Source organism: Durio zibethinus, chromosome 20 (assembly GCF_047325235.1).
Source record: "Durio zibethinus cultivar Kanyao isolate XHJ-2024 chromosome 20, ASM4732523v1, whole genome shotgun sequence".
Lineage (NCBI taxonomy): Eukaryota > Viridiplantae > Streptophyta > Magnoliopsida > Malvales > Malvaceae > Durio > Durio zibethinus.
In genome coordinates, this window is record NC_143181.1 from 5,387,609 (window position 1) to 5,401,814 (window position 14,206).

Here is a 14,206-nt window from a genome sequence, read left to right on the forward strand (position 1 = left end):
TTATTTTAGAAAATTATTTCATTATTTTAGAAAAAATAATTGCTGTATCAGTCACTTAACAATAATTTTATAATAAAATTATTTTTTTAAAAATGTAAAATCAAATTTATTTAAATTATTATAAAAATCAAATTTTGATTTTTGTCACCTTCTATCTATTTATTGACAAGTACTCCTGAGTTCTACCCAATAACAATTTATGCCACCACGAACAAAAAAACAAAAGACAAAAAAAAAAAAAGGAACGTATAAAGCAAGTACACTTTTCAGAGTAAACTACTTCTGAGTACTGAGGCTCCAACTTCTTTCATTCTCGATCTTTCCGCCCAAATTTAAACACCCACATTTCGGTTGACACGGCTGTGTTTCAAACGTTCTCCTTTAGATCTCTTATTTGAAAGAAAAACTGAAACCCCTTTTTTGTTGAACACCCCATTATTTTGGTTTTCTTGTAATGCTGATCACTTGAATTGGGTCCCTTTGTTTCCCCAAATATTTCAGCTACAGCTTCCAGAATTTGAAGGTATTTTTTGATCATGCGCGTGTTTACTCCAATGGGTTTTCTTGTTTGGCTGTTTTATTATTATTTTTTTAATGTTACCCTTTTGTTTTGATATTTCCTTTTTTTCTTTTGCCATTATTGACTATGTGGGTTCTTTGATTCAATGAACTGCATTTTCCCTTTTCTTTATTTCAGTGAAATTTTGAGGATGGAATTAATGTAATGTTTGTTTAGTCTTGTGTTTCTCTTTTTAATTTCCTTATGATGATTGGTTCCTTAAAAGCAGACACAGAAAAAATATTTTGTGGTAACATCTAAAACGGTTTAGGAACCAGGAAACTCCGTTTGGAGGGAAGTTAGCCCCCAGAATATGGGGTGTTAAATAGTATAATACTAGCATATCTTAGTTATGTATATGTAAAAAATCAGCATTGTGCTTGCTTGGTTTCAACAATGCTGAGTTATGAAGGTGATAATGATACCAGGACCTTTGATTTTGTTCTATGCCCATGGCTGTGTTTCCTTATAAGCTGCTTATTTGGTAGCAATTAATCATGTTAAAACAAAGTGATCTCTCTCTCTCTTGCTATGCAGTTGTATGTGCACTTTGTCATACTTGGATTGGCTGGCAGCTGGCCAAGGTTTGCTTTTGTTATGAGGAAAAAAACTTTCTTGTGGTTTTGGCTTTTTTTTCCCCTGCTAGTTTCTATTTGGTTTATTGCAATGTAGCAGACGTTCTACTTTCCTAAGCTATTTAGAAAAAAAAAAAAAGAAAAAGAAAAAGGACTTTTAATATTTCTGGTACTCATTTTTGGTTAATGGTCATGGTTGGATTTGATTCTGTTTTCAGGAGAACTGAAAGAGGCAGATACTGCCAGGGCACAAAATCCTATAAATATGAGTGGTTATATTGTTGGTGCGCTTGTCCCTATTGCTTTTACGCTTCTCCTTCGAAATTCAAAGAAGGTGAAGAAGAGAGGGGTGCCTGTTGATGTAGGTGGAGAACCTGGGTATGCAATCCGAAACAGTCAGTTTCCATCCCCTGTTGAAACAGCATGGGAAGGTATATCCACTCTTGCAGAACTTTTTGAGCAGGCATGTAAGCTACACTACCATAAACGCTTGCTTGGAACTAGAAAATTGATTTCAAGGGAGGTTAAAGTACCTGAAGATGGAAGATCCTTTGAGAAGCTTCATTTGGGAGAATATGAATGGTTGACATATGGGAAAGCATTCGAAGCTGTGTGCAATTTTGCTTCTGGAATGGTTCAACTCTGTCATAGAAAGGAAGAACGTGTGGCAATCTTTGCTGATACAAGAGAAGAATGGTTCATTGCACTGCAGGTCTTACTTTATCTTCTGAAAGTTTCTTTTTAATTTTCAAGCCTTTTAGTTTTCTGTTTTAACTGAGGTGTAACTCATGCCAGTTCCTTCCTTTTCCTTCCATGGATTAGAGAATATAACTGATACATGTCCCTTTTTCAGGCATGCTTTAGGTGCAATGTCACTGTGGTGACAATATATGCATCTTTAGGGGAGGAGGCTTTATGTCGCTCATTAAATGAGGTCCTCTCTCTCTCTTTCTATATATATATATATATATATATGCACATGTTTTTATTTTCACAAACTTTCTTTCTTCCTTAGCTACCACTTCCTGCGCAACAAAAATTATACTTTTATATTTGAATATAGTAACAAAATCAATATTATTTTGTGCAAAATAGTTAAGTTTTACTTGTCAGCATATGTTTGATCAATCCTTAAGAAACTAATCTGTTCTCAATTTGCTTGCTTCATTGGTGAATTGTGTTTTCTTATTTGTTACATGTTTAGTTAAATTGTTAAGGGTGTGCAGGTAGTTTATTAAATTTTCAATAATATTTGCTAAGTTTCTTTTTATTCATGTCCAAAATATAATATCATTAAGCTTATTAGAATTGATATATTTATGCTTAAGGTGTTATGTTGGTAGTACACTCTTCACAAGGCTAGTGAGGTAACCATACATCACAACAGTATTCCCTCCATCTTATAATATACAATCAAGTGGAAAAAGTGGTGATTCACTGGGTTAATTGGCTAGTAAAGATTTTTATGGTTTTCCACACTTGTTACTCATATTCATTTATTTATACAATCTTTGCCCTGCCAGACTGAAGTTACAACAGTAATTTGTGGGAACAAAGAACTAAAAAAGCTTGTCAACATTAGTGGGCAACTTGACACTGTCAAACGTGTGATCTGTATGGACGATGAGATTCCAACTAGTGCTAGTGGTAGATGGACAATCACTTCTTTTGCTGAGGTCGAGAGAGTTGGCTGTGAAAATCCTGTTGATGCTAATTTACCTCTTTCAGCTGATGTTGCAGTTATAATGTATACTAGTGGAAGTGCTGGATTGCCTAAGGTTAGAAGTGTCTATTTTGGGTTCTGGTTCTTCTGTTACCTTATAGATTTTGTAAGTAAAAATATGCTTATGGTTTATGGATTGGTAGTGAGCATGATGTTATCTTTGAGATATGCAAAATGGCAAAGATTAGGTTTCCATATTGTTAAGCCACTTCATATATATAAAATTTGTCCAGGGTGTGATGATGACACATGGCAATGTACTAGCTACTGTTTCTGCAGTCATGACAATTGTTCCTGGACTTGGAAGCAAGGATGTTTATCTGGCATATCTACCCCTTGCTCATATTCTTGAATTAGTGGCTGAGGTACGTATGGTGTCTTGGATTGCATTAGAAAGATTAACAACAACTTGGTTTTGACCTCTGATTATATTTCAAATTATTTGTTTACCTGCAGTGTGTTTAAACATATTTAACTTTCTTTTTCCAATTGTAGAATTTAATTTCTGCTGTTGGAGGTGTCATAGGATATGGTACCCCATTGACTCTCACAGATACATCTAGCAAAATAAAAGCAGGAACGAAGGGGGATGCCACTGTGTTAAGTCCAACTGTGATGACGGCTGTCCCAGCAATTCTTGATCGTGTTCGAGATGGAGTGCGAAAGAAGGTTAGAAAATTCCTCATGTGCAGACATATGACCTCTTCTTCTTCATATGTGTGTGCGTGTGTGAAAATAAGCTCATTTCAATCATTGTTGAATCTTAACTTTAGGTAGATGCAAAGGGTGGACTATCCAAGAAATTGTTTGACTTGGCTTATTCCCGTAGATTATCTGCAATAAATGGTTGCTGGTTTGGTGCCTGGGGCCTGGAAAAGTTTCTATGGGACTTTTTTGTCTTTAAAAAGGTTCGAGCAATTCTAGGTGGTCACATTCGATTTTTGCTATCTGGTGGTGCTCCTCTATCTGCAGATACGCAGAGATTTATCAGCATCTGCCTTGGGTTAGTGTGTTTCTAGCAATTTGAGTAAATTTATGGATCCTCTGGTTCTGCTCTTGCACACTCAGACATACAAGCTCACGGTCAATACACAGACACATTTCTCTAGTTCTATAACAATTGCTGTTCTAAATTTAGTTATGGTGTTGTCTGATGAACTGAAAATTTTATGTGCTGGTTTCTAAAATATCTATATGATTTTATAGCAATTTAACATCTAATAAGAGTTAGAAGGAAAATGACTGGCGTAATTTTAATTGAAGTATTGCGGTAATTTAGTCAAATGATATAAAAGGGAAATCTTAAATAACATTCACTGAATACAATAAGTAGGTAACTACTTAACATTTTTCAACTTTTTTCATTGAAAACATTCTATCAAGTAGTTTACCAAACAAGTTACCAAACACATTGAAATGAATAATATTTTCAATGATTTATCAAAGAACACCTAACCTCTTGTCCAACAGAAAGATGCTTAATATAGATCTTGATCTGCTTATTGATTTCTTCTGCTTTTCATCTTAACTTATCAGGGTTAAACACTTGAAGTAGTGATATAATTAAAGAGAACTGAAGCCTAAGAGTACTCTCGATTTTTTTTTCTAAGCTTCTCAGATGCTCAATTATGTGCATAAATCTGCTTCTCAAGCTGCTAGCTGGTCCTGGACCTTGTTCTCAATTGTCTAAATCAGTTTATTTGGTTAAATTTCTATTACTTCCTCAATTACTGCTGATATATTAAAAATAGTGGACACGAAGAATGCTTTGGAGGGATATGTGTCAGATATGTGGGTTTATATCTGTGGATGGGAATCTTGATTAACATAACTTGACAATTTAGCAAGAGGAGTTATTCCTCCTCATGGATTAATTTAAGCTCAGTGCATTTAGTTCAACTGTAATTCTGCCTAAAGTAATCAGATGAAGAATTGTGCTTTATTGTTAAATTCAAATGGCATATTTATTGGAGTTGGCAATTATTAGAAACAAGCTTCTGTAAGTATAGGAGATGACGTTATGTTATTGTTCCCAAACAATTTGGCCCAATTCTGATAGCTTTGAATGACTGAAATATTTTACTGGATTTGTCTTTGAAAATTTTAGATGTCATTAATTCGATTTTTTCAAATGAAAGCTTCTTAAGAAACCAATTCATCAAAATGATGTGTCTGAATTAAAGAAAATAGGTATGCATGAAGATTCTTTGGATGGAAGGTCTATTTTTTTTATCTTAGTTGGTAAACTCGATTAGTGTACAAGTAGCTTATATGCTATAACTACCAGAAATGCATGGGATGACAAATAGGTTCTTGGTGTGTGATCACCATGGAGATACTATCATCAGCAAGGACACTGACAATTATCTTTTTTGCACAGTTTTATGTAATTTTTTTAGTATCATACCCTCATTAGATTTCTAATTTTCAGTGCTCCAATTGGCCAAGGTTATGGTCTAACTGAGACTTGTGCTGGTGCCACCTTCTCTGAGGTTGATGATACATCCGTTGGTCGTGTTGGTTCTTCACTTCCTTGTTCCTTTATTAAGGTAAGAGGCTATTATGATTATTTTCACTAGTTTGAGTGGGATGACTTTTGACCATCTCATGTGCTTTGCTTTGTATTCTAAGGGACTTGGTTAGTATCTTTGCTTTTCTTCACCATCTAGTGGTTAAATTTTGTGTCTTTTACTTTGAAATCAACCCAGTGGGTTATTTTAATTTTCTCTAAATGTACAAATCCATGAAAATCTGGAAAATCTCATTATGCTGGTTGAAACTGGAATCTTTAAGAATGGACCTCTATGGTACATGTAGTTGATTATTGGCAGTGCTAAGCAATAAGTCTCCATTATAATTTTCCATGTGAATGTTCTTGCCCTGCATCACTTTGCTTTTGGTATCTTACACACCAAGTGGTATATCTGTTACCTAAAAGCACTGCCTATCTGATCAATGTTTCCTGTGAATACTTGGCATCCATATGTGAGTTGCACATGTGTGTCGCTGAACCTCTGTGTGATCAAAGCTTCATTTTCTCCTTGCCTCCGCTCTCTGTACGATAATGTTGTGGGATTATTGCTCTGCTCGTCTCATACTGATGTGATTACTTATTCCAGTTGGTGGACACATTTCTGACTTCAATTGTATTGCATTACACTTTGTTTATTTCAGTTAATAGATTGGCCTGAAGGTGGATATTTAACTAGTGATTCACCAATGCCTCGTGGAGACATAGTGGTCGGTGGTCCGAGTGTAACACTTGGATACTTCAAAAATGAAGAAAAAACAAAAGAAGTGTACAAGGTAGGCTTGCAAACGTTCAGTTTCTGCATTCCTTTTCTTTTTCTCTTTATTTTAAAGATTATCTACAATAGATCCTCTCTTTCTTTCTCCTCTCTATCTTTTTGGAAACTGACTATTTTAATCTTTTGGTGTGGAAAAGGTTGATGAGAGAATAATGAGGTGGTTCTATACGGGTGACATAGGACAGTTTCATGCTGATGGTTGCCTTGAGATAATTGACCGTAAAAAGGACATAGTCAAACTTCAGCATGGGGAATATGTCTCTTTAGGAAAGGTGTGAATGGATGTTTCTAGTGAAACAAAGATGTTCTTCAGATATTCCACGGTAACTAATATTTCTTGTACAGGTTGAGGCTGCTCTCAGCATCAGTCCCTATGTCGACAATATTATGTTGCATGCTGATCCATTCCATAGTTACTGTGTAGCTCTTGTGGTGGCTTCCCAGCATGCAGTGGAAGATTGGGCTTCAAAGCAAGGAGTTGCTTTTACTAATTTTGCAGACTTAAGTGAGAAAGAAGAAACTATCAAGGAAGTATATTCGTCTCTTGGTCAGGTATGTCTCTACTCTCTAGAATAAAATCCAGTGATTTAAAATTTATCCTGATGTTATGAAATCTTCAAATTTATTCAAAGAATTTTAAAAGAAAAGTTTTAAGCTTTGGGGAGGGTGCCTGGATATGCATGTATTTTTGCAACAAATTGCAGCATTTTATACTCTTTACATTTTACATATTTCAACAAATTCTTTAAACTTGGAGAACTGTCAGGTGGCGACATTTACTTTTGCCATCTGTTTATGATCGCTCCTTTATGATAATACTTTTATACTCAAATTTTATCGACCTAATGTGATTTGCCTAACCTGTTGTAGAATGGGATTTCAAGGATTCTTTTTCAAGTGCTGAATTAGCTTTGATGCAGTTGTAAAGAACGCTTTGAATGTGCATGTGTTTCCATGTATAAAAGATTTATTGTATTCCCTTAACTTTGAACATACCCTTAGGGTGTCTTTGATGGAGAAAGTAACAGTTATGCTGACACGAGAATCGTGGCTTGTATAATTGGATTTTACTTTTTCACTGATTCTTTTGCCCCCCACCTCGCATCCCTACCCTTCCTTTCTATTGCTGCTTTTATTTGCAGATTGCCAAGAAGTCACGATTTGAGAAGTTTGAGATTCCAGCAAAAATCAAATTGCTTTCTACTCCATGGACTCCAGAATCTGGCCTTGTCACTGCAGCACTCAAGATCAAGAGAGAGGCCATTAGAAAAGCTTTCTCTGATGACCTGGCTGAGTTATATACATCATAGTTCAACAGGACTTGATGCTTTTACTGGTGACTTTGCCAATCTTGAAGAATGGAAGACTAATTTCTGATGATATGATCAAACCTAGATTTAAACTGTGAGCTTAAGGTAAGGTTCTCATTTCAAGTTTAGATTCAAAGTCTAGGTGAATAAATGGATAGAAGAAATTGTTTTTCATTGCATAAACGATGAAAGGAACACGATACCATTGCAAGGAAAGTTTTAGTTTTACTCTTTTATTTGAATTGAATTCCGATGTTGTAGGGGTACATTAAGAGATTTAGTCATCTAAATTATGAAGTTCTTCTAGTTGATGATATAACTGAAATTGTAATCATGTCATGTAATAATGAAGAATAGATTTTGCTTAGTTTAGGAGGAAAGGGAAACAGAGTAACGAGGAGCAATGAGTTTGGTTTGTGGCTTTGTACAATACAACTAATTGAGACACCCGAAAATGCACCGTACATGATTAATCTGTTTCATCTATTTGACTTACTAATGCAGTGGCATAAGCAAGGAAATGCATATTTGAATCCGTTGACATATCATTAGAGTTCGCGTTAGGAGATTGTGGTTTCTAAGCCAAGTATTAGAGCAAGGGGATTCAAGGAGATAAGAATTTTCCAAAAAAAAAAAAAGAAAAAGTGTTTGGAGCAGCCTACAAAAAGTAGCACATTAGAGTGGGGAAAGGAGACCCACAATCCCAGAGCCAAAATTTGGTCCCATGATGATGATGATGATGTGAAACTTTGACTCCAAGCCAACCGAAAATGGAAACAGCCCCTTCTTCTCCCCATGTGAATGCTACATTGATTGTTTCCCTTCACTTTTTTAAGTCAAGCCTTTCAGGATGTGTTTCATGGACACTGCAAAGTTCAAAGCATCCCCTTCCTTTCTTTATCTTATATTCATTTCCCTTTACACACGTACATATGCAAGAGCACAAAAAATATATGTTCATCAAGGAATGCTTGCAATCGTGGCAAAAATCATGTGGATCACTTGTTTTAAAATGAAAACAGAAAAAAAAAAAAAAAAAAAGGCATAGAGGGAGAATTGATGTTCCTAAATTGCAAAGGGTTTTAACATGCATGAATGTTACAAATAAAGTATTATAGTGCAATTTGATTTTTTTTTTTAAGAAGAAAATAGGTAAAATGATAGACCTAATTAAAATCTAACAATCTAATTAATGCCTGGCCTTTTGTCAAATAGTAATTGTTTGGGAAACCCCATGCCGAGAAGATTCATGCCAAGGACTACAAAACAGGAGCTTTCCCAATCTCTGATGTCTCTTGCTACATCTTGTGCCTTTACATGGCCTCAAATCAATTGGGCGTCTCAGTATTTAACTCAATCCACAGTCACAATCCAAAGCACCAACCTGTTTTTCTAGAGACTTGGGTTTTGCATTATCATGAGATGCTAAATTTTATTCATTACTTTCACCCCCAAATTTCTAAAACTAGCTACCCAACTACTAAATCAAGAAAATTATGGAAATCTCACCAACCAATTGGAATATATATATATATATATATATTCAAATTGGCAATCTCACCAACAAATTGGGAAAGTAATCAGAGAAACTGTGATTTATTCTTTAAAGTAAGACAAGATTCTTTTTATATTTACTTTGCAAAAATCACTTAATTATAATTATTTTTATTTTGTCAACAACTTTACAATATCTTTGTTAAGAGGTTAAACACTTAATTTCACGAGTAAATTTGACGACCTCCAATTTATTAAAAAAAAAAAACATATTCTTTTGCCTCGTTGAGCTGAGGAATGAGTTTGATTGAATATATATTGAAAAAAAAAAATTAGAGATGGGATAAGTAAATTTTTAAAAAAAAATTTTGTAACCGCAATGGCTTTTAGATAAAATTTTATATTCATCTCATTTTATGAGATTTAAGAGATGTGAAATTTCTCTATACTCAAATTTTTTTAAAAAATTAAAAATAAATATTAAAATATTTAATATTTATTAAAAAATAAAAAAATACAAACAACATACGCATTAAAACAAGTTTAAACAATAATAATTTAAAATAAATAAAATTTTATATATATTTATTAACATGAGCATAAATATAAAATGAGTAATATATTATTCATTTTTATTTTCTTATTCGATGAGTATTTCAAAATTATTTTCATCTTTAATTTTATTCTCAAAATTTAGTATTCATATTCATCTCTGTTTCAATAAATATTAAATTACAAAATTGATATTTTTATAAAAAATTAAATATATAAATGTAAAATATCTATTTGTTATAAAATATTAAATATAAATGTACACTATGCTTTGAATAAAAAATAAAATTCCTTATAAGTTTGATAGTATATAAATTTGACATCTTTATAAAAAAAATTAAATATATAAATATAAAATATCTATTTGTTATTAAATATTAAATAAAAATCCAAACTATGCTTTGAATAAAAAATTAAATTTCTTATAAATTTGATATATAAGTTGAATCCTTAATTGATCGTTATCACACCTTCAATCACACTGATGACCCATTTGTATGAAGATTTTAAATCTTTTACCCGCAACCTTTTTATTATAATCTTGCTTTTCCTTTTTTTTTTTTTTTTTTTTATAATTCTTTACCCTTATAGCATAATGTAGAGACAAAATGCTTCTAACACTTAGAATTTTTTTATTGGAAAATTTTTAAATAAATTACTATTACAATTTTCGATTTCATCGTTACATTAACATTATTTTCAATCTCGTCGGTCCTTAAATTAGGTAGTCAAAAGAATTGGCTTCAACTAAGAAAAAACATTGGGTTCAAAGTAGAACAATGTCCCTGACAATGTCCCTGGCTGAATGGATGGCTGTCCAGGAACCCATTGCATACCTATTATATTGTCCAAACTGATATGTTGGTGGGGCCAATTACATACATTTTCCACAATATAAGCTATGAGAAACACCAGCTCAATTCTTTTTTAATTTCACTCATCTTTACACTACTGAATACCCCAATGAATGGGTATAGTGAAGACGATTCATGCTGCTATTTCCATCCTAAAGAAGTGGTTGTTGGGGTTTGCCCTTTGTGCTTAAATGACAGGCTTCTTATCTTGGCTTCAGGGCAAGGCCAACGCTCTTCATCATCTAGCAGAGGCAGCCATAGATTTATTCAAGGTATTTCACAAAAAAAACCACCCATCCACCTCCCCAAGATCTTTGCTTTAGGCTCACTTCTTAACCGTCTTGAGTTCAAGCATTGGAAATCTGATAATTCTGATGATCATGATACTTCAACCAGTCAAGAAGGTACTAACCTTTTAATTTCTTCGCCTTTCCTACTTGTTTTTTTTTACTTGTTCATGCAAAAACAATTTTTTTTTTTTAATTTTTTCTTGAGTTTCCATCAACAAAAGGAAAATCAATTAAATCAAAACATAACATGAAAAAGATATGCATCACATGCATGCTTGTGTGTCTTTATGTGTAAAATTATTGTTTGTGTACTGACAAAAGTGCGGTCAAAGTATTGCAAAACTGGAAATCAAGAATCTTTTCCTGTTTTCTTGTGTTTCCTCTAATTTTTTTCCCTTTTATAATGTTTATAGTAAAGTAATTCCCCAGCATAACTGATAGCAGTTACTCTACATGAAAATGTGTGTTTCTTTTACATGGTAATATCATGAAAAAATATATATATTAATTGAAAGAAATGCTTGGCAAGAATGCTTTGAAAATACTATGATTTTTTTAGGGCATTTTAAAATCCATTCAACTCTGTAGATAATTTGTGTATATTGGCTTTTTTTTCTGACCTGCTGTATCTGCAAAATCCACAGAACTTGGTAGGTAATGCAAACAGAAAACTTCAGAACTTTCTTGTTGTGTCGTTACAGATGTAACGAAAACAACATTACCATTTATTTGTTGGATCATGCAAATCATTCAGCTTCCTAGTAGTAACAAAAATAATAAAGACAACAAAGATCATACAAATTCATCTAATCTGAATCCACAGAGGGACCCCTTTCGTGTCAATTCTATCAAATCATGTCCTCAGCATATAAAATTTTGGTAAAGATGGCTTTCCATTTTACATTTTTCTTTTTTTGAGGCTATATGTTGCACGTTGCTTCATGGTTTTGCAGACTCCTTTATCTCAATCAAGTTTGAAGAAAATGGTGTTGCTTCATGGGAAAAGGGCACAGTTTCTAAGGTCTCACTTGAGCATTGCAGCATGAACTGGAACCCCACCTTCATCAAGGAGCAAAAGGAGGCTAATAAGAGTGTGATAGAGCATGCAAAACCACGTGCCTCACTTAGGTGGCAAAAGCGGATTGGCCACTTGTTCCATCTCATCAGGTGGAAGAGGTCCAGCAAGGCCAATGTGTGCCACACGGGCAGCAAGTTAGAGGGAGTCAAGGTGATGAGGAAGGGCTGGATAAGGACTCTGACAAAGAGGACCAAAGAATAATAAAGAGTTTTATGTATATAGACGGGCACTATAGCTTTCCTCCACCATACCAATTTGTGTGTTGGGCTCTTATTTGTGAGTGTAAAGTTCTATATAATTGAGATGGTAGAGTCAAAATATACTTTATCACCCAAAAGTGCTTTGCCTTAAAGTTCATTGGCTTCTTCTTGTATTCTATTCTTAATTCCGATAAACAGAACAAGCTGTTCCTAATACAAAAGAAATATTTTCTCTCCCATACTGATCTTTGAAGTGCAAAAGCAAACACCCACCATGTCAATTGCACATTTTTTGCATAATTTCACAAGGGCAACATGCCCCCAAAATATAGTGCCACAACTTGTCTCATTGTTGTCTTGGTGGGAGAGAATCTTGTTCCTTCTTCTAATCTCTTAACTAATTAAGTTATATTGTAAAGAGTCATCAATCCTCTAGTGTCCATAACATGTTTCATAGACTTTGAAAATTTTCATCATTGCTCTTGGGGATTTCTGCCCCACGTGCCAGTCATTGAGCTGGTGCGAAGTACCCAGCAGGCCCATTTGTTTGTTCAGCAAGAGCCTTCACTAGGGCAATTTGTCCCAAGTTCAAACCCTCTAGCAAGGGACCAGTGCACTTAGGACCAGAATGGATGTTGAGAAAAGCCTGAAATGGAGTGGGCGAAAATTACCAGACATAAATCTTCAACCACCTCCGTCTGCACAGTATCAGAAAGAAGAAAATTAAAGACTCATGGCTGCATTTCTTTCAAAGGAATATGTCACTAGAATTTCCCCTTTTCCTAGGCCTGTAAATAAAGTAGCACTAGTATATATTTGTTCATCAATTGCTAGAAGAAAGCATTTGTCAACTTCATTTGGAAATTATTGAAATTAACTGCTGTTCCTCCATCATGTGCCAACTGTCCAGGAAGACTGGTGGAGGCATTTTTCAACCTGAATAACTTTCAAGGCAAATAGATTTCAAAGTAAAAAAATGGGCATGTTGACAAACATCTACAGACCAGAAGACTTTGAAAACAAGAAATTTTCTATTCCTATAACAAAAATAGAGAAACAAGTTTTTCAACACTAGGCAACTTTGATTAATTCAAATCAATTTCAAATAATTTTCTGCCATTTTTCCCTAAAAGAGTAGTTACTATGTGTTTATTTGAAGGAAAACATAGCAGTGGAGGGGCTAAGGGGGTTGAGGGATTGTGTGGAACTGGTTGAAAGTTGGTGACCGAGAGGACCACCTCAAATCTTTCATCCACCGAAACCCATACATAGAACTTGGTCAGAACAACAAAAGGGCAGCAGCTTTAGTTTCTTTAGTTCTAGGATAAAGGGTGGCTTGGCCCTTGCCTTCTTTTGCAAGCTCTGGAAGTCAAACAAACTTTAAGAGGCACATTGTCTAATTTGTCACAGCTCATAAAGACTGAAATTTCTATCCATTGTAACCAAAAGTATTCATAAATTATATAGCATTCAAGACTTCAGGCACCTTGGGTAGGCCTATTCCCAGACTTTACTTTCCTCTCCTTTTCTTAACATGCATCCTTTTTCCTTTTTTTGCATGCATTTCAAGCTGCAAGGCAACGGTCCAAAATCATAAAGTGGAAAAGTAAAAGAAAAGAAGGGAAATGGTTCTAGAAAATCTCAAGTTTGGTATGGTTTGCACCTCGAGAAGACCATACTCGACCTGCTGATTTACATACTTTAAGCAAAAAGTTTCCAAAATCAAGGGGCCACATCTTATATCTATCCTTGCAATACAGTACCAATTTTGTTTGTGCTTACAAGTTTGATTATAAAGTACCATATCGTATACCTTAATCAGTATGTCTAAATTACTTGTGTTTTTGTTGGTGTCCCCAAGGCCCCAACTGATCTCCCTAAAGCAGATTAACTAAAATCTGGTGAAAGAATAATACAGACTAGTAAATGCATTAATTCAATGTTTTGTAATCCAATAACATAGGCTCGAATCGGTCCTTTGATGGGTGATGGAAACGAGTCCGTATTCCATGAGCTGTGGGCTCTACCACATGCATTAATTAGTTTCTTTAATTTATGCTAATTTTGGGATGTAGAGATGAGAGACTGAGAGGGGCAAAAAGCAGTGAAAATCTTCTTTCTATTTTAAACCCACGTGTATGGAAAGGAGACAAAAGCTCAAATTAAACTTAAAAATCTAAAATATAATACGGTAATATAATATAAATAAAAATAAGATATAAAAATAATATAATTTAAAATTTTAATAATAATTATAATTAAA

At 34.1% G+C, this 14,206-nt stretch overlaps 2 protein-coding genes across 3 annotated transcripts; both read left to right on the forward strand.

Moving 5' to 3' along the window:
* Window positions 1-362: 362 nt before the first annotated feature.
* LOC111315633 (long chain acyl-CoA synthetase 9, chloroplastic-like) lies at window positions 363-7,842 on the forward strand. 2 transcript variants are annotated; one of them, XM_089749433.1, is made up of 13 exons: window positions 363-523; window positions 1,097-1,143; window positions 1,353-1,846; window positions 1,988-2,068; window positions 2,658-2,912; window positions 3,091-3,222; window positions 3,353-3,526; window positions 3,631-3,860; window positions 5,289-5,406; window positions 6,032-6,163; window positions 6,303-6,437; window positions 6,511-6,717; window positions 7,308-7,842. In XM_089749433.1, the coding sequence occupies exons 2-13, from the start codon at window positions 1,101-1,103 to the stop codon at window positions 7,473-7,475; spliced, it is 2,169 nt and encodes a 722-aa protein (XP_089605559.1). In that variant the 5' UTR covers window positions 363-523; window positions 1,097-1,100; the 3' UTR covers window positions 7,476-7,842. The 2 variants fall into 2 exon arrangements, with proteins under 2 accessions (XP_089605559.1, XP_022773255.2); XM_022917520.2 differs by lacking the exon at window positions 1,097-1,143.
* A 2,456-nt stretch (window positions 7,843-10,298) lies between these two features.
* LOC111314979 (uncharacterized) lies at window positions 10,299-12,088 on the forward strand. The gene is made up of 2 exons (XM_022916592.2): window positions 10,299-10,779; window positions 11,619-12,088. The coding sequence occupies exons 1-2, from the start codon at window positions 10,380-10,382 to the stop codon at window positions 11,942-11,944; spliced, it is 726 nt and encodes a 241-aa protein (XP_022772327.2). The 5' UTR covers window positions 10,299-10,379; the 3' UTR covers window positions 11,945-12,088.
* Window positions 12,089-14,206: the final 2,118 nt, after the last annotated feature.

Coding starts and splice junctions, on each gene's coding strand:
- LOC111314979 (XM_022916592.2), top strand. CDS start 10,380: ATGTTGGTGGGGCCAATTACATACATTTTCCACAATATAAGCTATGAG. Junction 10,780..11,618: donor TACTTCAACCAGTCAAGAAG/GTACTAACCTTT, acceptor ATGGTTTTGCAG/ACTCCTTTATCTCAATCAAG.
- LOC111315633 (XM_089749433.1), top strand. CDS start 1,101: ATGTGCACTTTGTCATACTTGGATTGGCTGGCAGCTGGCCAAG. Junction 3,527..3,630: donor GAGATGGAGTGCGAAAGAAG/GTTAGAAAATTC, acceptor TCTTAACTTTAG/GTAGATGCAAAGGGTGGACT. Junction 6,164..6,302: donor AAACAAAAGAAGTGTACAAG/GTAGGCTTGCAA, acceptor GGTGTGGAAAAG/GTTGATGAGAGAATAATGAG.